General features: G+C 52.6%; 4 protein-coding genes across 4 annotated transcripts; 3 read left to right on the top strand and 1 right to left on the bottom strand.

The window, feature by feature from the left end:
- Positions 1 to 184: 184 nt before the first annotated feature.
- Positions 185 to 1,398, top strand: J4E78_006844 (uncharacterized protein; the record flags this gene model as incomplete). The annotated part of the gene is made up of 2 exons (XM_049367454.1): positions 185 to 310; positions 364 to 1,398. The coding sequence occupies 2 exons, from the start codon at positions 185 to 187 to the stop codon at positions 1,396 to 1,398; spliced, it is 1,161 nt and encodes a 386-aa protein (XP_049221201.1).
- Positions 1,399 to 9,059: 7,661 nt separating this feature from the next.
- J4E78_006845 (uncharacterized protein) lies at positions 9,060 to 9,800 on the top strand (the record flags this gene model as incomplete). The annotated part of the gene is made up of 1 exon (XM_049367455.1): positions 9,060 to 9,800. One exon carries the CDS (start codon positions 9,060 to 9,062, stop codon positions 9,798 to 9,800), a length of 741 nt encoding a protein of 246 aa, XP_049221202.1.
- A 5,825-nt stretch (positions 9,801 to 15,625) lies between these two features.
- On the bottom strand, positions 15,626 to 17,322 carry J4E78_006846 (uncharacterized protein; the record flags this gene model as incomplete). The annotated part of the gene is made up of 3 exons (XM_049367456.1): positions 15,626 to 16,660; positions 16,717 to 17,082; positions 17,134 to 17,322. The coding sequence occupies 3 exons, from the start codon at positions 17,320 to 17,322 to the stop codon at positions 15,626 to 15,628; spliced, it is 1,590 nt and encodes a 529-aa protein (XP_049221203.1).
- A 2,510-nt stretch (positions 17,323 to 19,832) lies between these two features.
- J4E78_006847 (uncharacterized protein) lies at positions 19,833 to 20,287 on the top strand (the record flags this gene model as incomplete). The annotated part of the gene is made up of 2 exons (XM_049367457.1): positions 19,833 to 19,941; positions 20,025 to 20,287. The coding sequence occupies 2 exons, from the start codon at positions 19,833 to 19,835 to the stop codon at positions 20,285 to 20,287; spliced, it is 372 nt and encodes a 123-aa protein (XP_049221204.1).
- Positions 20,288 to 21,000: the final 713 nt, after the last annotated feature.

The raw sequence follows: 21,000 nt of genomic DNA on the forward strand, positions 1-21,000 counted from the left end.
AACGTACTGGTCTATACAGCAGCTCGAAGTCGAACCTCATTGCACGTTCAAGCCTAGTACCGCCCTAGATGTCTCGAGCCTAGTACTGATCGCACGTCTCACAACATGTCCCTTCGCAGTCAAAAGCGGAGGCCATGCGGCCTTTCCCGGCGCATCTAGCATTGAAGGTGGCATCACTGTCGATATGGTCAACCTGAACCAAAAGAAACTCTCTACGGATAAGAAGACTTTTACCGTCGGCCCTGGGAACCGATGGAAGGAGGTATACGACTACCTGACGCCCTACAATCTTGCCATTGTTGGTGGACGAGTAAGTCGAATGATCAACCTCAATACCTTGAGTTCGTTACTGATGCCAAATAGGCGGCATATGTCGGAGTCGGCGGACTCACGCTCGGCGGAGGTATCAGTCACCACACCAACGAGTACGGCTTAGCTTGTGACAACATTGCCTCATATGAGCTCGTCACCGCTTCGGGTATCATCCTTACTGTGAGCCAAAAGACTTTCCCAGACCTCTATTGGGCCCTTCGCGGCGGCGGCAACAACTTCGGCGTGATCACGGCGTTCAACTACGAAACCCTAACTCAAGGTCTTATGTTTGCGAGCAAACGCCAGTACAACGCAACTTACGCGCCTGCCCTGTTCGACGCGTTTGGAAACACAGTTGAGGCAGCTGAGACCGATACCAAGGCCGCCCACTTTGTTGCCGTCGCTTACTCTCGTGGCGTCAAGATTGCATCGACTGAGTACGAGTATTTCGAGCCGGTCGACCCAGCGAACCCACCCGCTATACTGAAGGAATACCTCGCATTGCCTCCACTCACCGACAACACCCGTAATTGCAGTCTGGCCGACACAACCCCTGGTCTCAGCCAAAGCATGCCAGACGGCTTCCGCACGACTATGTGGTCCCAGTCCTTCAAGTTAAACACAGAGTTGATGAAGCGTATGACAGACCATCTTTTCGAGATCGCGCCGGGTATCCCCGTTGGTTTGCCTAGTGTCACGTTTCAAGCCTTCAGCAAACCCGCCATTGCAGCCATGCAAAAAAAGGGCGGCAATGCGCTGGGTCTTCGGCCAGAAGACGGCCCTCTATTCCACGCCCTCTTCTACTTGTCTTGGACGGCCGAGAAGGATGACAAGGTGGTCTTGAAAGCGGCGCAAGACTTCCTGAGCGCATCGGTTGCCATGGCGAAAGAGCTGGGTGCGTATAATGACTACATGTACATGCCGTATAGTAGTCCTTATCAGCCTGTTATCTCGGGCTACGGTGCGGAAAACGTGGCTAGGCTGAACAAGGTCTCGAAAAAGTACGATCCGAGCGGGGTGTTCCAGAACTTACAGCCTGGATACTTTAAGCTTGATGGAGCTGCGCCGTACGGCCAGGTTGTGTAAGAGCCTCATAGCATTTCACCGATGTACAAGAAGTGACATTGCGTGCCACGTATTTCCAGTCGCGCAGCCCCAAGTGTTCGAGTGAAAGATCATCTACGGTCCATGCTAATGATGTACAACTGCAACTGCTTTCAGCATCTTGTAGTGTCGATGATCTGTGATGGACTAGATATCCCTATCAATATCGTCGCGGAAGATAAAACCGGCCTTGCCCAGTGTTGCTGACGCTGCAATTTGACTTACTCATGCGCAACTGCTACCTACGCCACTTTCCCTTTTGGTACATCTCACGTGGACAGTTCCCGAACTTCAAAACTTCGCCAACCCGAGTTCAGCGTTCTCATCACCCCGCATCACTTCCTCCATTCCTACTCGTACAACGACGGCAAGCCAACGAAAGTGCCACTGTGCGCAACTCGCATTGCGCTATTAGGTGCCAAGATGGCGCGTGAACCGGAGCCGCTCGAGCGTGTGCGCGCGTTGGTTTGCGAGCCTTGCTGGGTAGATTGCTTCGACACGGAGGGGTTTGAGAAGCTGGGGCGTGGTGATATTGGCCAGTTCAAATACGACGTGAGTGTTGCACGCGGTCACTATGCTATGATTTGCATGTTACAAAGCGTTTGTGGGTCTCGAGTGCCACAATTACCCAGGATACCCAATGAATACAATGTAGGCTGACCCATTTTTTGGATTAGATCACCAGAGAGAACGTTCAAGCGGGTACCAAAACTGGATGCATGTGGTGTCGGTTCATCGAACGGGTCGTATATGGGCGTGAAATTCCTTCGGAGACCTGTGAAATCAGTTTGATCCATAACCCCGAAGATGTCATCACGCCAACAGGCAGCAACCTTTATGAGCTTCGATTTACGCGCAATTTCGAGTGGTTTCATTACATTGGAGACCTTGAATTCTTCACTGAATGCGATAACTTTGCCGCCCAACAAGTCACCGCTCGCGAAGTAGATGGAGACATGACGCCATCAAAAACATCTCCCCAGATTGCGAGATGGCTCAAGGAATGCGATCAACATGCATGCTGTCCCAAGCAAATCGATTCTCCTCTCCCCACACGTGTCATTGAAGTAGAGACAGCAAAGATCTATCACACGAACGGAGACTTCGGGAGATTTGTAGCATTGTCATATTGTTGGGGGTCTGGTTCGCAAATCCAGCTGCGGTCGGACACTATCAAGACACTGATGCAGCACATGGACTTCAACCATCTGCCTCAAACTATTAGGGATGCTATCCTTGTCACACGGTCACTGTCGATCCCTTATCTCTGGGTATGTTGGACACTTCCATCTGATCCAGAGTCATACTCAGTGTGTCTAACGAGGGTGCCCTAGGTCGATGCACTGTGCATAGTTCAAGATGATGCGGAAGACAAAGCCCGCGAGATTGGGTCCATGGCCCGGATATATAGCAATGCTTATATCACAATCTTGGCTTCCAATGCAAGCGATGCGGCTCACGGATTCCTAGCAAATCGTCCCGAAGACAAAGCTCCTAACGCGCGGATACCGTTCCGAGTGGCGCTGAATAGATTTGGAAGCATCACCGCTCGGAAGTATGTATCTCGCTCGTCATATGAAAGGTCAAACAACCCACTAAGCACACGAGCATGGGCATTGCAAGAAGAGATGATGGCTAGCCGAATACTAAATTACACTGAGCATACTCTACAGTGGCGATGTGCATCAAATATGATGAATTTGAACGACTCATTGAATGTGGTCAAAAGGTATAACTCAATGACAAAGTTGATTTCTCAACTTAGCAAAGATCCAGAGGAAGCTCTTTCGGATTGGTCACGAATTGTTCAACGTTATTCGCATCGAAACATGTCCCTACAAAGTGACAAGTTGCCTGCCATCGCGGCTTTGGCGGAAAGGTTTGCCACAGTCCTGGGGCATTACTATGCGGGTCTCTGGCAATACGGTCTTATCAAACAGTTGTGTTGGGAACCCTCATCTTCTTCACGAGAACGCCGTGGCGACTTGTACAAAGCACCATCGTGGTCTTGGGCTTCAGCTGGCCATTTGTCCATGGCGATGGCAAGTACAGTTGCAGCAGAGGACTGCTGCAAATTGTCATCGGTGAAGGTCCTCCGTAAGAACGTAGAAGTTCCTTATGGAGAAGTGGTCCACGCATCAATCAAAATCTGTGGAAAGATAATCATTGCAAGCGTTGAAACGTCAGCCCGGAGGAGGTTCCTGATGTGTACGCTTATCCATTCCGACACTGGGGTGACAGAACCACCATTAAAAATGTTCTACAAGACCTATTTTCACCACGACACCATTGGTGCAGTGCTGAGCCGGGGTACAGCATTTGAAGTAGACTTTTTCTGGGACTACGAAGAATTCCGCAGTGACCCTTTGATTGTTCGTGAGTTTTCCCCAACCCTAACAGCTTCTGGCGAGCAACTCTAATGATCGATGTTTTTCGGTTTAGTACTTCTGCCGCTACGACACTATTGGCGTTCAGTGGGTAATGATCGCGTGCAAATCTGCCAAGGTCTAGTTCTAATACCCGCTGGACCAGGGATTGTACGAAGAATTGGCACATTTAAAGACCTTGACGAACGCAGGATAGGAGATGTCGTTGAACAGGAGATCACAATCGTGTAACAACATGACCTGTAAATTCCACAAACCCTAGCGAGTGTCAAGAACCCGTGTTCCAAACGGTCAGGTGACCTGACCTAGTGCGAGTATAAGTAGATCCAGAGAATCGTAGCTAAGCAGGCAACAATTCGTCTATCTTTACTAAACAATATACTATTACTTAGCTATCTCTTGCATCCTGTATTAATTAGTAGTTACTCGTCTAACAGCGAGCAGCATAAAAAACCTGTCGGCAAAGGCGCGCATGGCGTTAGGAGACTGTGTAGTCAGCTACATGGCAGATTGGAACATGACTGCATCATCTGCCGCAACAACAATGCTGGGTGAACAGTGCGTGAAGGAGCATGCCACGTAGGTCCGAGTTGGTGACTCCGTGAAAAGAAGCGGTGAGCGTATATATTCGAAGGCGAGTCAGAGACACATCGATTACGCCGAAAGGAATAAATCTCGTGAAGCCTCGCAGCAAGCGAAATAATGCTTCCCAAAAGTGCAGTCTGATCTATCAACCATCAACCATCACAAACGTCGCAAAGCGCAAAGAGTCCCGTCTTCCAAAAAAGCTAAGAATGAGTATGATTTCGCTAGTTTCGCTATGCAGTGCAACTGAATGCTTTCGCTCTTTCTAAATGTAATAACACCCAAAAACACCTCCTCAATCAAACAACAACAACAACAACAACAACAAAAAGTAACGCCTCGGTCCAGTTTTCCCAAGTCCAGTCAATTCGTATCATTAGTTCGTAGCAGGTGTATTGCTGTTGATATCACATCCGTCCGTCGTTCCATTCGCAGCGCCTCTGCTCTATTGACTCCTCCAGCGTTCATTACGTCCGCGGCGTGGTAGTCGTCGCATCCTTCAAGATTCGTTCGTGGGGCTAGTGGGGTTGGAGAAGTTGGGTGTGGCAGGAGCGGAGTAAGTCTGGGTAATGGGTTCGCAGACGTTGCGGTGGGTCTTCCAGTCGGACTTTTGGCAGTTGCGGTCGCAGTAGTAAGCAGCCTTGCAGCGGGAGCAGCGACGGCGTGCGGGTTCGCCGGAGCATGTTGTGCAAGCTGTTTGCATGTTAGCGTCAAGTCCCTAGCATCATGAAGTTTGCATCATGAAGTGAAGTGGTGTTGTAGTGCGAGGCCAGTAAGGCGGCCGGCGATAATAGTGGGATAAAGTGGAGCGCCACATGTGCGCTAATGCAGCCCAGCGAATCAAATCGGGGTTCCTGCATCGCGCCACATGGGAGCTGGAGATAGGAGTCCAAACTTACGTTTGCTGTTGAATGCGCCGTTCAGACTTTCGGTGCTGGCCATGGGACGCAGGGAATGGAAGAGTTCGGGCCGGTTGAATGCAGGGAGTGGTGAGGTCGTCGCTGGTGGTGTGGCTTGCGATGCGACAGAGCCGTCAGAGGACCGTCTCGGAATGTCTGGTTTGCAAAGTTAGTATGCATCGCAATAGCGATTTCAAAGTGCACAATTGCAACTTCGAAAAAGACTCCAACATACCACTCTGCGCGCTATCCCTCCTGTCCATTATGGAATGCCGACCAGTGTTCACCGCTCCATTGCCATCGCCAAGACTGGACGTAAACACATTCAAACACACGCTTCGGGGTGGCATTTCTCCTTCTCTTTCAGTTTCGCAACGTCGTTTCCTTTCAAGCAAACCGGTCAAGGGCAAGGTGTTCTAGAAAAGAAAGAATTAGGAGAATAGAAGGGATGTCTGGTATTTCAAGCAAAAATGCGGTCGCTGCGCTCCTGCAAAGTTTCGCTGAAAAGCGGTGTGAGGTGTGGAAGCACAGATCGCAAACTAGCCCAGGAACAGGCTAAGGCTTACCGTTCCGCTGAAACGCGCGGTCATGTGTCTCAGCCTTGGGTATCAATTCACCGTATCATCTTGGAGATGGAGATCTTCTCTTGCATCTTCTGTGCATTGTGTGGTTGTTGCAGTGCTTGGAGGCTTGAAAATGGTGGTTGTAGTTCACGTTGCGCGACTTTGCTCCGATCATCGCGGGATCTGCAAAAGAAATCTCCGACTGTCTGGAGCGCGATTGAGTTTGAAAAGCAAGCAGCTCGATGCACATCCCCATTAACGGAAACGGCGAGACCGCCAGTTTGTGGGGTAGTCAGCGGCTGACGGTCCCCGTGGAAGCTTTGCGTGTACATGTCAGCAGCAAGCTGATCAGGTATTGAGTGTTCGCTGTTCATCTACAATTAACGCTGGCGCGACAGTAGTTTCTTTTGCCAAACGCAAGGGTGATGCCGGACGCGATGGCGATTGAGGACCCCTATTTCGAGCTTGACACTACTGGTCTGCTTGGAGATCGTCGTAACGCCCGCATGCCGCGAAGTCAATTTCAGCTGACCTTGAGCTGCCGTTCACCGTGTTCGTTGTTCTAGAGAACAGGTTTGTGCTGATGAAAGGCCCAGCAACCGGTGAACTTGGTAAGCATTGCCGCTTACTACGGGAACAAGTCAGCTTCAGATCTGGACAAGATAAGAGAATCGCGAAGTATTGCCGAATTGATCGCCTCTATCGCCAGTATCCAGTCGATTTAGTAAGCGCCACGTCCGAAAGTCAAGTGGTACGTGATGTCGCGCGGATGAAAGGGTGCGCACGTGACTGACCCGCTTCGCGTGGTCCCACAATCTTATTTGGACCCTCCTGCACTTGTCAGTCCAAATGCGGCTAGACGGTGTTATTAATCAGTCGAACCAATACTGCATACGGCTCCACACTTTGAGATGCTAACGTACATACACTTGCTAATGTCACGAGGTACGTTGAACGCGAAGACACATGTCAAGGCCAGCTTCTAAGAGCATTGAGTAAGCGAGAGGTCACGCCAGCCGACTAGATTATGGGGCTCGCCAGCGTTCCGACGATATCCATCGCCTGGTACCTCATCCTCAGCTATGACGGCGACTTGTTGCCTAGTCTCTGGTAACGCAGATTCACCGAGGGCTTGATCCAGACCACGGCAGACCTACTCATATCAGCTGATCACAAATAACGGAAGATGCTTGGGCATGTTAGGAGAATGAAGCAGTGGAAGGATACTCCGGCGGCGTGCGCATCGAAGCTTGATTCCGGCAAGGCAACTGAGACAGTTCACAAGGAGAGACGGAGCGTTCCATCCTCCGAAGTACGACATGTGGAGACAACGATGCCGTAATTCCTAGGCTTCGTAAGACGCCTCTGTGGCGCCATGGTATGGCGTATTTCTGGATATCGGATGCTAGTGGCTTCTGGTCGCCATGCATGGTAGCCTTGGAAGAGGGTCTTGGTATGGCATGGAGGAGCTTACGAGATGGGAGAATGACGACTGGAGTTTCTATCGTGTAACTAGCGGCATTGTGTGGCGGTGCAGAGCCGACGAACCGGTGTTTGCGGCTGTCATGATGAGCGACATGGCGCTAGAAGCCATTAAATCTCCGGCCAAGGCCAGTGACTTGATCATGTGCCACTAGAAGATGCCTACAAGCGGGACTGGCAGTTTGATGGCTTGCTCCGACATACGGGGCGAGCCGACTGTCGAGTCGCAGTCGGAGTCATAGGAAAGCGCCAAGAGAGACACCGAGAAGTGCCAAACGGGGCACATTGACTCACCGTTGGTAAAATCGAGCGACAGCGAGGTGTGAAACATGACTATTCGGGGCCCGTCCACGTGTTTCTCGTGATGAAACACTTCCGCTGTACACCGAAGGATACATTGGTAACCAGGGCCTGCTCAGCTCGGTGGGGTGGGCGCGAACTGCTGTACCAACGCGCCGATAGTGAAAAGAGTCACCAGAGAGCCTAATTGACGAATGACGAGGTGCCAAACTCCGGTCAACCAGAATGAGAAGAGCTAATAAATCGGTGGGTGCGTAGCGCTATGCACGTTGTTCGGCAAGCGTCGAGTAACAGGGTGTCTGATGAGTCTTTCACAGACACGCAAACAATTTGCATGTTCGGCGCCCTCGACTGGCGCACATTGAAGGGCGTAGACCCTCTAGCACAGCCCTAGGTGAGTTGTTGCGGGTCTTGTCGTGGTTGCAACCGCCGGTCTGTAGCATGCCAGCCACGCAGAGTGCAATTTTGCAGCGATTCGCACAGTCGCACAAGGGCTTCAACAGCCACTCTGCGCTGTGCATTAGTTGACAGATAGGTTGCGGGAGGTTGTGGCTATGCGCGAACCTGTGTAGCGGTGAGATTGTGGGAGTGCTGCGCAAATGAGAAATCGATGGTGGGGAGAGAACAAGTCTAGGCCGGATTGGGTGTGGCTGATGCCTCGAGAAACAGGCAGCGACCACCCGCCCACCCCTCAACACCCTGCGAACGCGGCCAGCGACATGAGGCGCAGCATCGAATAATCAGACCCCATCCACGGAAGCGGCCGACCTCGTTGGAGAGACAGCATAGGTGTTCTCTCTGCCCGACTGGACACGTTGACGGGCGCCAGGAGTCGGTGCGGCGGGTGCTGGCACTGCTGGACCCATTCTCCGACAGCAGTGCGCGAAGCGACAGCTCACCATCGCCAATGACAGCGCCCTCGAGCAGCGGCCGTTGGCGGCCCTCTGACTGACGAAACATGCGTCTAGCGGCGGTTCCCAAGACATCGTCGTCATGCACGGATCGAAAGGAACATTTCAAGTCACCGCCCTCGCTAGCCGGCCATGGCCCCCCCAGTCTGGGCACTAGGAGCAGCTAACCTAGCCCTGCTGATGGGCGCAGGCAACCCTGGCCTAGCTCAGGCTTCCACCCACACCCTGGACATGCGGCCTCTGTACAGAGACAAGACATATATTCCATGGCACCCGCACCCACCATGGCCCCTCCATTCATACCAACTCACTCCAAACGACGACGACCTGCTATCTACATAACAACCAGTCTTCGCCTCCCCATAACGACCAAAGTCAACCAACGCTCAACAACACCACACCAATATCACCCTCCCACCCGGGAGTGACTTCGCTACCATTCCGTACCTTGGCAACAACGTCACAACGGCTTACCCCAAGTCCATCCTCAAGAATTCACCCCCTTCATCGCCCAAGATGCCTTCCGCACGCACAAACCAGCCTACCATCGTTCACTCGCGGCCTTCCACGGCCAAGAAGGAGCGCGTGGTCGGCTTCTACGAGGACCCAGTTGACTCTTTCTCTCGCCCCGTCAACACTGCTGAGAGCTGGGCCGCCTACCACTTCGAGATGCACGCCAGGAAGTGTGCTTACTGCCACAACCCCTACGAAGTCCACCGCAATCACGAGCAGCTCTGCGACGTCGGCCACAGTCTCGCTCAACAGGTCGCTCGCTACATCTACCAGAAGTCCGATGGCGCCACCTACTCAACTGTCGAGGAAGACAACAAGCTCGTCCGTGTAGAGATCCCCGCCGGCTACATCGAGGTCTGCAGCCTCCTCAAGGCCATTGAGCGCAGCATCCGTCACCGATCCCGCAAGCCATTCGTCTCCATGGACCGCAGCTACTACGTTGCCCCCCGCACAGCACCCGCCTCTCCCCGACGAAGCCACTCCGTCAAGGTTGAGCAAGAGCCAAAGACCAAGAAGTCATCATCACGACGCAACAGCGAGATCGTCGACTGGCCACAGCACTCCACCAGCCGGCCGAAGCGTCCACTTGCCGAGATCAGCAACACTCCGAACTCCAAGCGCGGGTCGCTCTACGAGGAGGAAGTGGCTAAGCAGCGCCGGGCTGCTAAGCACTACGCTGTCGAGGTCCGCGAGCCATCATCACGCGACATCCGCGAGCACCGGTCGTCTGGCTACTACCGATGAATGATGACTTGAATACTTTCTTTGTGCCTTACGAACTACGACTTATTGAGTAATACGATACCCACAATACCATCTACGACTACGAGGCCTAGCGGCCGCGCGGTCAATCGCTCCGATCCCACTACGACGACATCCGCGGGCGGACGCTGCAAAAGCTCCGCGCCGGTGCGCGCCACCGCCAAACACACGTTCATACATGCTTTATCGCACGCCTTGCTTATGCGTTGCTTATACATGCTATTGGGTGCTGGAGGAACGACGGTGGAATGATACCTGCAAAGGATCACAGTTGCATGCCTCCACCTTTGCGGTGTTCGAGGAGGGAATGGATGATGCGCTCCAGGGTAATGGACCCTGGATGATGCGGAGGAAACTTGGAATGACGTTAATGGGCTGAGACTAGAGGGTCTGGCTAGATAGCTAATACTGGAGACATCTCCTCATCACTCAACATCACTGTACCATCATGAAGTGACTTTGCCCCATTACCCAAGAATAATACTAACATTATTTTTACAGCAGTCTAGAATGTGTTTGCGACAGACGTCTACAAGATGCGCTCCGATAGCGCAAGTCTTGCTCCACACACACAGAATCTCACAGAACCACGCTACTCTGAAACAGTCACACACAAGACCTCTCGAACCAACAATGACTCCTACAAGACACACACCTCGGCTGCTCCCCTCTGGCTCTTCCCTTTGTTACGCCTGAGACACGACCAATCAGACCCCAGGGCAGCCAGCAACACCTTGTCTTATCTTCTAGCCAAGTTACGCATCATGTGGCCAGGAATATATTGATCGCCGGCGCCGGATACGAGTGCGTGAACACCCTCTCTAACCAAGATTTCCGCGCGTGTGTGCGAAATGGACCCTGATGTCTGCCTGGCGTGCGCAAGCACCCTCCTTATCGCCCCGGCGAGGTAAGTGGGTTTCGATACACCCTCCTGGAGTATCAAAGTGAGACTTGCATTTGCGCAACGGCTAGTGTATTTGGCAGTTGCGCAAAGATGTCATTCCGTCTCGGTTGAATTCAAAAGTGCAATACTGAGCCACAAAGCCACCTTTCTGACATACATGACCTCAGCCCCCGAATGAAACCAGGACGACATCATCGTCAGCTGGACTGGGGCCCTGGTCGGATGTTTCTGATGACAGTCGGGATGCTGGGGGTCGTCTGCCCATGACGTCTTATCGTCAAGGTTCACGACGGCAGAATTCTGATCTTCGTCAGGGAGGATTCCAAGGTTACGATGCGGGGCAAATGATGGCAGACGTCAGGGTCCAGGCAGGAATCTTGGAATCTCACACGGGACGATGGAAGTCAAGGGTCTGCCAAGTTGGGGGCAGGCGACGGAGGTACCGTGATCGGTGGTGTTCGAGAATACGTCTACTGTGATGGTTGCCTTGGTAGGAGATTACTAAGAGTGGCCTGGATGGCTGGTAGCGATGGAATGTGGTGTTGCGGGGTACTTGCGCTGCACGGCAGTCGGCAGATAGGCAGCGGCCTCGCCGGCTGTGCTCGATCTTCAGCGCCGTCTGCCACAACCAGAACTCAATAGAAATTCTCGCCACTACCAAAAATACAACCCTGAATCCAACGGCGATATTGCCACAATTCGAAGGATGTCAATAGTAGGAGCCTCACGATAATAGCAACAGTCTCGCTTCTTCCCGCGACACGAAGATCGAACGAGAATGTACGAACGTTATTGCGCGTCCGCCGCAGAACGACCGAGTTAGCAATATCGGACGTCACATATCGTCAGCACATGTTTGTCATCGAGCGATGGTGGAAAGAGTAGACTGCAAACCTCAGGAGAGATGGAGAATTGATGAGCTGCACTTCGCACTGTCCAGCCCAAAGGGCCCCGCCAACCCCTCATACTAGCCAGACCTGATAGCGACATCTACAATCCAGAACACTTCTCCATCTTTATCGCGCATTGACAACTGTCCCAATATCGCGGCAGCTATCTGTTCTGATCAAGGACGTTCCCGACTGCGCATCCCCAGACACCGTGGGTGATGCCGGTAACCGCACTCCAGCCAGCCCCCAGCCCCACCCCGTCTATAATCAGGATGAGCTCGTAACTGGCCAGCCCAGCACAACAACGACAGTTCAACGAATGCGCGACTCCATCATGGATAATTGTCGATTGCATATGATATGCATATTCTTATTCTCCAGTGGAGCAGGCCGCGACTCCATTGTCACCGGTCAATATGCAGCTAACCCTCTAGCCGGCGTCGTAGTAGGTGCAGCGCGCATGCATTGCAGCCTCACCGGTCAACCAGAACGAGTACCTGCACGAAACCCACAGCACGCCCGGTCTCGAATCAACCATATCATCACGCTCCTGCATCGACGGAGCTGCCCGTGTCAGTGTTTCAGGACAAAAGCAGTGCGCAAGCTGTATTGCCAGCTCACCAGCTCCCCCGCATTTACCAGGAGCTGCCCTTTGCCCATCCGGCGAGGCTGGCCTTGCTGGCCAACGTGTCTAGCTGGATTTCCGTGTTCGTGTCGACTCACACAGAACAGCCGCCAGCGCCAATATTCTCCCTCGTCCGAACCCAACCTCATCCCAACCACCCGATCCGATATGCTTCCCCACAGTCCAATACTTTAGTATTTTCTAATGTAGTCCGGTGCAAATGTCAACGTGTCGACCTCGCTTGCTGGGGTCCTGCCCCCGAGGAGTCATAGCGGCCCTGCCCAACTGTGGACTTTGGTGGTCAATCTTCGCCTGCTAGGGGGCAGTAGCCGAGTATTGATGGGTACGTCGCTGAGCTGGACAGGGCTACGCTGGTCGCAGGTACTGGCAGAAAAAGTGTAGGTGATTGGGCAATGGCTTGGTCGAAGAGGTAGGTGTTCGGTGGTCGATGCGTGGTGGTTTGTCGCATGTCCACGTGTTGCGGCGGGAAGCCGTCGTTCGGTGGGTGGTGGTGGTGGGTGAGGCGCAGCACCGCGTTCACAGGGCTGAGCCATCAGATTGTCGTCCAAGGCGTCAAGCCACTGGTTCGATTGCATGACCACCGGTCAGAACACCATCGCACCTGATCCTGCGGCTGATGAGAAATCGATAGCAAACACACGAAGCCGGCGCCCTCCGACACGCATTTGTAATTCGTAAGCCGCAACCCCCCCATCTTCCCATCGCAAAAACGGCAAATGCGACAACCATTCTCAAGACCTCCTCCCCAGGGGCCAAGTCTCGTATTGCCGCCTAGTCTCAGGTACCGCCGCCGCGCCAGCACCAGCGCCAGCCTTATGGCCCCCATGCCATCGCGCCATCGCATCCTTCCTTCATTCCTCCCGTCGATTGCAAAAATAGCCCCCCGACGTTCATGCGCAGCATGCTGCGCCGCCTCCATGTCTGTTTCGACATCAAACGTTTTGCTGGGCCAATCGCATCAGGCTTTTCTGCCAGACATGGGTTCGGTTCCTGAGATGTGCGAAGGCGCCAGGTACGCGTGGTTAGGGTCGCTTTACGGGGTTGCAGTCGCTGGGGTGGAATGAACGGGTGGTATGAGGATGGGGCTGGGGGAGTTGGGGGTTGAGACAAGAGAGGTGGTATGACGACAGTGGTAGCGAGGGTGAGGAAGAGGGGTACGGCTGTCTTGAATGCTGATGTGGACAGATTGCGAAGCTGTCGCTGGAGGAGACTCGGATGCTGGCGGCGTACGCATGCTACTTTGGGGCAGAAAACTCTTCACCCTTATTCGAGTACCATGCGGATTCGAACGTCTACCATGCCTTACTGCTGTGCCCGACATGTGAGAAGCGCCACGCTTGATGTAACAGAAGAATGACTGCGCTCAGTGACGACATAGGCTACGTGAGAAGACCCTGGCGTGCGATGCGCGAAGCTCATACAATCCCACTTGCGGCGCTGTAAACGGCGTGGAGGACACCACCGGGCATGCACGATCAATTACTACCTGCATCTAACGTCCAGCATTCAGCCGGTATGATGGCAAGCTGTGATGCCGTACCCTAACCTAGCACCATGCTGTGTTAGAGGCGCTAAGAGATGTTGTAGTTGTAATAAGTGCATGTCTACAAGACGTCCCCACTATGAACGGGCAGAATCCCTTAGACGCGCATTTTCACGTCTTCGATTACGTTTCAACTCGACGATGCAAGAACGAATGTATTCTGTAAATGTGTGTTGTCTAAGTGAGTGTTGGACGCTTCTCTTTGGAGTGCGTATACCTGAGCGTCTCTTGTTTACGCCATCCCCTGCTTACTCTACAGCATTCCTCCGCAAGCCCCCCTGATTCTCAGCTAGAACCGCGTCTTCTATGGCTGATGGTCCTAAGCAGCTTCGTCGACAGTAATAACACCATCGTTGTTCGAATCGTGCCTTTGTCAAGTCAACGCCACATCCAATAGCAACAAGAAGAATATCAGCACTTACTCGTTAAACCACTTGACCCATACCTCACTATCTCCCTTGACCGCCATATACTCCAGATAGCGGTCCAGAGTGATACTGCCCGTACCTTCTGTATCAGCTTCCATGAAAGCCGTCGTGGTAGCGTCCGAACGATCAGCCAGGTCGAATGCATCGGGAAGGTCCCGTTTCCTGTGACGACAGCCGCCTTTGCAGGCGCAGCAGAATATGTTGCATTTTCCGTATCCGCAGCATGGTGTACTTCGAGTGCCATCCGCACATCGGACGTCGTCGTCTCCGTTACAGCACGCGGCGGTAGCCAAGGGAAGGAGAACGGTGAGGCATGCGATCCAGGACAAGGTCAACATCGTAACTTGGGGATTATAGATTGTGATTGGAGTAATGTGGGGAAGATGACGAGGCTTTTGGTGTGCAGAGTGATTCTGATCTTTGTGATGGGATCCAAGCTCAACGGCGAACGAAGGACTTTATACATCTTCCAGAGTGAGAATTGCCGTCATGTTATTGTCTTGCAGCGACAAGTTGGTTGCCCAGGTAGCCCCACACAACACCTTTTCGTTCAAAGTAAATTGTGTTTAATTTGTTGCTTTGCAGCGACAACCCCAACAGTCAACATGATGGTAAACATTTAGGCTGAGTTGTGTTCACTTTATGACATTGCAGCGACGACCTTAAGCAGTCAGCATGATAGTACTTCATCTGCAGTCTTCTATTGGTACCAAATGGGCTGTCGATAGATCTATTCTACTGCCCGTTGTCCTGCAGTTCTTCTCGCATGTCGCAGATCCGACGTTCACTCGTATCATTTGAACAGCCTTTGTCGTCACTGAGCGGGATGCATTGCTTCTCGGAGGTAAAAGAACGTACAGCCCATGCGTTCGGGTGCCGTTGTATAAATGACAGCTTGCTGAGGGGTCGTATTCCTGGTCTCCAGACAGAGAGCTACCACTTCTGCTTCGATGCGTTGAGTGCCTTGTAATCTCATCCTCGCGATGACGAGTTTGGTAGCTGAGGGGAGGTATTAAATTGGCAATAGTAATATGAAGAGACACAGATTTTAGGCTAAGACAGCTAAGCACTGTGCTCCACCACTAGCGCTGTCTTAGTATTGCGGCACAGTCTGCGGGCGGGCGGGCCTGTCCGCATGTTCTCCAGGGAACTTTCAATTTACATTCAAATCAAATTCCCACAGACAGTCGACGTTGTATTCATCGGTTATGCTCAAGCATAACATCCAGCGCAGAGGGGCAGGCGCACATCGTAATATCTTCGCAAGGAATGAAGGTATTCTGCCGGTGTTGGGGCTTCACCGTTGTTAGCTACCCGAATGGCCTCAGCCACACACATGCAAACGCCGCAGAACCCAGAAATATAGAGCATTGTCAGCTCGCTTCATGCGCGCTGTTCAAAGACTCGCACCAAGCGGTGCTTTCCCGTCCAGCTTAAAGTAACCTGGTTGCAGGTTCTGAAAAACTTGCATCGGGTCATACCTGTGCGATGTAGCCCTTAGTCTCGCCATGCTATCCTCTCCATACCCAGAAACAACAGGCTGTAATCTGCTGCTGTACGGCATGTAGTAGTACTCGTTATCGACACCCAGCTCCCTAGCCATACCCTTGGACGTCTCAATATAGGACTGGGCAGCCTTCATCATCGTTGTGTCGTCGCTAGAATCGTTCCACGCCATATACACCAAGACATGAAAGAACGGGCCATTCTCGGGATACAGCCCGAGGGCGTTACCACCTTTCTTTTGCATCGCTTGTAGCGCTGGCTTAGAGAACGCTTGGAATGCAATGTTCACGGAGACAGCAGGCAGACCAGGTGCCACCTCGAAGAATCTGTCGGTCATCTTTCGAATGAGCTCGGCGCTCATTTTGAATGACGCAGACCACATGGAGGTGCGAAAACCAGATGGCATATCGTCGCTTCGGTGTGGCGTTAGATCTTCGAGAGTACTGTTACTCGTCTTGTCTTGCATGAATGGAATGCTGAGATACTCCCTAGCGATTTCGGGAGGGTGCGAGAGGTCGACCGGGAGGAGGTATTCGAGTTCGGTAAATGCGAGCTGGTAAGTATCGTATGTTGTAAATGACACAACGTGTGCGAGCTTCGTATCTGCTTCGGCATTGTTGATGGCGTTCTCAAAAGCAGTGATCAATGCGGGAGTGGTGCTGGGGTCGTGGATACGCATGCCACCCCACATGGGCGGCTGTACGATAGTCTCGTAGTGGAAAGTTGTGACAATGCCGAAGTTGTTCCCGCCACCGCGTAGGGCCCAGTATAGATCGGGGTAGCGACTCGGAGACGCGTTGACAATAACGCCAGACGCGGTAACGACTTCGTAGGACGCGACATTGTCGCAGGCAAGACCGTATTCGTTTGTCAAATCGCTGATGCCTCCACCTAGAGTCAGACCACCAACACCGACGTGTGCGGCCTAGAAGATGTAAGCGCACTTCATGGAGAGTAGCTTGGCGTCCGAATCGAACGTACTCGGCCACCGGCTATCGTCAAGTTGTAGTGTGTGAGATACCGGTATGCATCTATCCACCGGTTACCTGGCCCAATAGCGACAGTCTTCTGGTCCGCAGACAGCTTGCGCACGGTGAAGTCTTTCAAGTCGACCGTAATACCTCCATGGATACTGGAAGCACCGGGAAACGCGGCATGCCCACCACTCTTTACCGCAAAGGGGCACTGGGTAAGGCGAGATATCAGTATCAAGGATGACACCTCAAGAGTGGCCTTGGGAGTAAAGGTGCAATACGGCACAACGGCGGCTTGTTGGTTCGACCAGTATTCGGCATTCTGTCCACGGGCAGTCTTTTCTTTACCGAAGACGACTTCGAGCGAGCCACACTGTCGTGGAAGTTAGCTTATGCTGCAGAGAAGCACAGCGCCAAAACTCACTGCGATGGAGCAGCCGCTTAAAGACGATCGGATGGCCAAGCCCGCCAATTCAGGCATTGCGGAAACATTGACCCCATTCTGGATCAGGGCTTCGGTTACATTGAAATCAGTTGCTTCGAACGTATCTTGGGCCGACGCCCCTACCATTACGGCAAGGGTGCCACACATAACCTTCTCAACAAATTTCATGGTGGGGAATGTTGTACAGGACTCCAAAATAGAATGAACGACGAGGCTACCTCGTGCTTTTACATTTGGCCGTTGACCACAGATGTATGTTCATGTACGAGTAAGTAGGCGAAGAAGTCCCTCGGATTAGTAGCCTGCATCTACCGACAGGAGGCTTCTGGCTCACACCTGCGTTCACCGTGGCTCTAGCTAGACTTTTGTTAGCAAAAGGACATAGCTTCCTTGGATTACACCCAATCGGAGTGCAAGCCTCACTCCGTCGTAAGGGTTGACAGGATGCGAACCGATGCCTAGACAGGCCGGATGAGGGGCTGCGTTCATATGGAGACAAGTGTGAGCTGCCGGCCCTGCATTAGCATACGCTATAGGGTGCATATATTCCGTTTGTAGGATTGCCTCCTCAGCGCTGGTATGGCAAGAGTGGTTGAGTAAATGTGGCTTCCAGGAGGAGATGGGGCACATTGCTGGACTTCAGAGCCGAATGACAAGTCGCTCGTGCGTAGCTGTGTCATCATGGTGATAACTCTCCTGCGCCCAGGAGCAACTGGTTAAGAGGATGAGGGCGAGCGAAGGATTCACATTGGAATGAGATATGTGGAGTGGGCGAGCGGACACGGAAGGTGGGAAAGGCGCGGCTCGTTGGTTTAGGACCGTGCCGCATTGCCAAGGTGGCACGGACACCGGTCATCCGGCTTGTCGGGCTCCGGGTGGTGCGATATTTCAGTTTGAGCATCGCAACGAGACTTGACGTCTATAGTCCACGAAAAACCACCCTGTTCAGAGAATTCACGCACCAATCAGATTATACCTGTTAAGGTCTAGAGCAATGTGACAGTGCGGCCGGATTCACTTCACCCGGCGGGTGGCCCCTTCCGCAGCTTCGGCATGTCACGCACCGACTCCCGCATTGCGAGTGTACTTCCGTGGATGTGCTGCTCTAAATCATTTCCAAATTTTCAAGCGCTTGAGTAGCGAAGCAAGCCCAACTTCTATGAGCGCGCAAAGAAACGACATTAGCGAAGTAAAGCATGTTCGTCGACAATCAAAGCATTGCGCATTATCCTGCAGTTTGCAGAGAAGGGAAAGGCCGCCAAAGGCACCAGGAGACATATACAAAGAGTCACGAATAGCAAGCATTGCAATTTGGCGCGCGCTGCATAGCGCGTGGCGCCTACGATGAACATGGGCGGAACGGAGCGTCTACCACGAGAACATGGCAGCGGCAGCACCAACAAAGGAACGCTCTTGACGATAACGCCATTTACCGGATCACTGGGGCGTCAACCACTCTTGCCGATGCAGGCATGTCTCAGACATCACAACAAGGAGCCTTTAGCCCATATGTAAAATGTCTCAGCCCTGTTGATCTCAGGCGTTGATCATCACATATAGACCGCGCCCCATCACTCGTCTGTCTTTTCATCTCTATTTAACTCGTTTTCACCAACTCGTTTCCTTTTTTTAGATGCTTCAGGTCTTTTTGCACATCTATCACGATGCCAGACGCTCCGCTACCCAACGGCAACAGCGAGGGCATCAAGAAATCCAGTAACTCGTTCTCGCAGACGACCGTACTTACGGTTGGCTACGTCGCCGTATCTGTTGTCTCGGTGGTCATGATAGCTCGGATAGTGCTCCTTGTGCTGCGGCCGAAGAGGTTTGTAGCGGAAGACTACTGCGTCTTTTTAGCATGCGCTTTCTTCGTTTCTCAATGCGCACTATACATTGCGATTGCACCGTTGTCAGACCGCGTCGTGGCAGTCCAAGAGGGAAGAGCGCCATATTATCCGGAACTGATCGATGAAGGTTTCTTGCTGGGAAGGCTGTACTTCCCCGCTCTTATCATCTTCTGGATAATACTTTGGCTGGTTAAGTTCAGCCTGCTGTTCCTGTATAGAAAGCTTCTGGTAGGAGTGCCAAGTGTCTACAACAAGATCTGGTGGTTCATTGTGGTCTTTTGTGCCATTGTAAGTCCCCGTACGGCTTCGGTCCTGCTGCGGTCCTGCTGCGGTCCTGCTGCTACCTGCGCTCACAGGGATCGATAGACTCAAGTAGGGAATTACGTCTGCTATATCCAATCCTGTGAGACTCTAAAAGGGTTCTTCAACGGTGGCTGCCACGACAGGGTGCGTCAATTCATGAGTGTCTGGTACTCTTTCGCTGCTGACACGCTGACCAACATCATGAGTACGTCCGAGCACACAATATATATATCATTCAGAGCTTCATCTGATCAACGTTGTTTATAGTCATTGCGTTTCCCATGCATCTGACGTGGAATCTTCAACTGCCACGAGGACAAAAGATTGGGTAGGTCATAAGCCGAGTTGACGTTCAATATACAGTGCTGATACCTTCGCAGTATGGGTCTCTGCCCCAAAATTTCAGAAAATATAGCGCAGCTTGAGCTATTCAATGCTTGATGTTGCCAATCATAATGTATAATACCTTGGAAGCTGACAGACGGGCTAGGCATCAATGCGCTTTTCGCTAGTGCTGTTCTCTGCATCATGATCGCTACACTCCGAGCCGCTCAGATTACCGCAAACACTATCAAGACAGATGCCGACACAGACGGAACATGGCTCGCAGTATGGGGCATGGCTGAGTGCGCCGTCGGTACGTCTGCTGTCCTTCATCCCACGACTTGGTTGAGCATGACTGGAAACTACCGATGGCAATGTCGCTAACCAGATCTACAGCCGTAGTCATCGGCCTAACCCCATCATTTGCTGTCCTGGTTCGCGCAGGCCGAAACGCGATAAGAAAACCTGATGCGGGTGAGCAAGACGTCCAACTCACTACCATCGGTGGCTCGGGTGGATCGGGTAACCGGAAGGAGAACCCATCAGAGACGTGGCTAGCGATGGATGATAGTAGGGAAGAGCTTGCGACAGCACATGACGCGGCGTCCGTGACTACGAGTGTACACCTTGAAGAAGGTAGCCTTGGCATCAGACGGTAGGCTATTAGGAGTGTCCGGCATGTACTCTGATCAACCAGTCTCAATTGACAGTAGGTTGATCTGAGAATGTCTTATGGTGTATATGCTATATCTCCAACATAAGATACATGGAGCCAGTAGTTAAAAGGTCGCGGCCTCAGCATACGTCTTACGTTCATGTACGAGTGAGTAGGCAAAAAGTCCGCATGCACTGATATTGGGCGAACGGCTCCAATGCGAGCTTCCAGTCGTGCATTAGTGCGCGTTGAAGGAGGTCTCTATCCTACTCATAGGATCGCTTCCCCGGCTCCGGTAGTTTGATAGCCGCTGGCTACGTCCGCAGCTCCCGACAGATGACGAAGGTACATTAGTGCCTCACGCGCGATGAACTTCTCGTACGCTTCCGAAGCATAATGACAATAGGACTCCTGTGGAGCGGCCACAAGGAACCATGCAAGTCGAACGAATGATTGATGTAGAGATGAGTTGGGTGGGGCGCGCGAGAAGACACTGCAGGTGCGACCTCGAGCGCGTCGGCTGAGGCCCGTGCCGCTTTGCCAAGGTGGCCCCGTCCTCGCGCGCACCATGGCAGTGTCCCACCCTCCAGGGCTCGATCAAAACACCCTTCTTTACGACTGGCGCCCGCAAGGTACTAGACTGTATAACAAGCATCCGTATCGACAGGGTAAGATGGCGAAGCACATATGGACGGTCACGGGGCGGGGCTTTGCGCG

Source organism: Alternaria triticimaculans (assembly GCF_023758025.1).
Source record: "Alternaria triticimaculans strain BMP 0046 chromosome Unknown scaffold_9, whole genome shotgun sequence".
In the NCBI taxonomy this organism is placed as follows: domain Eukaryota; kingdom Fungi; phylum Ascomycota; class Dothideomycetes; order Pleosporales; family Pleosporaceae; genus Alternaria; species Alternaria triticimaculans.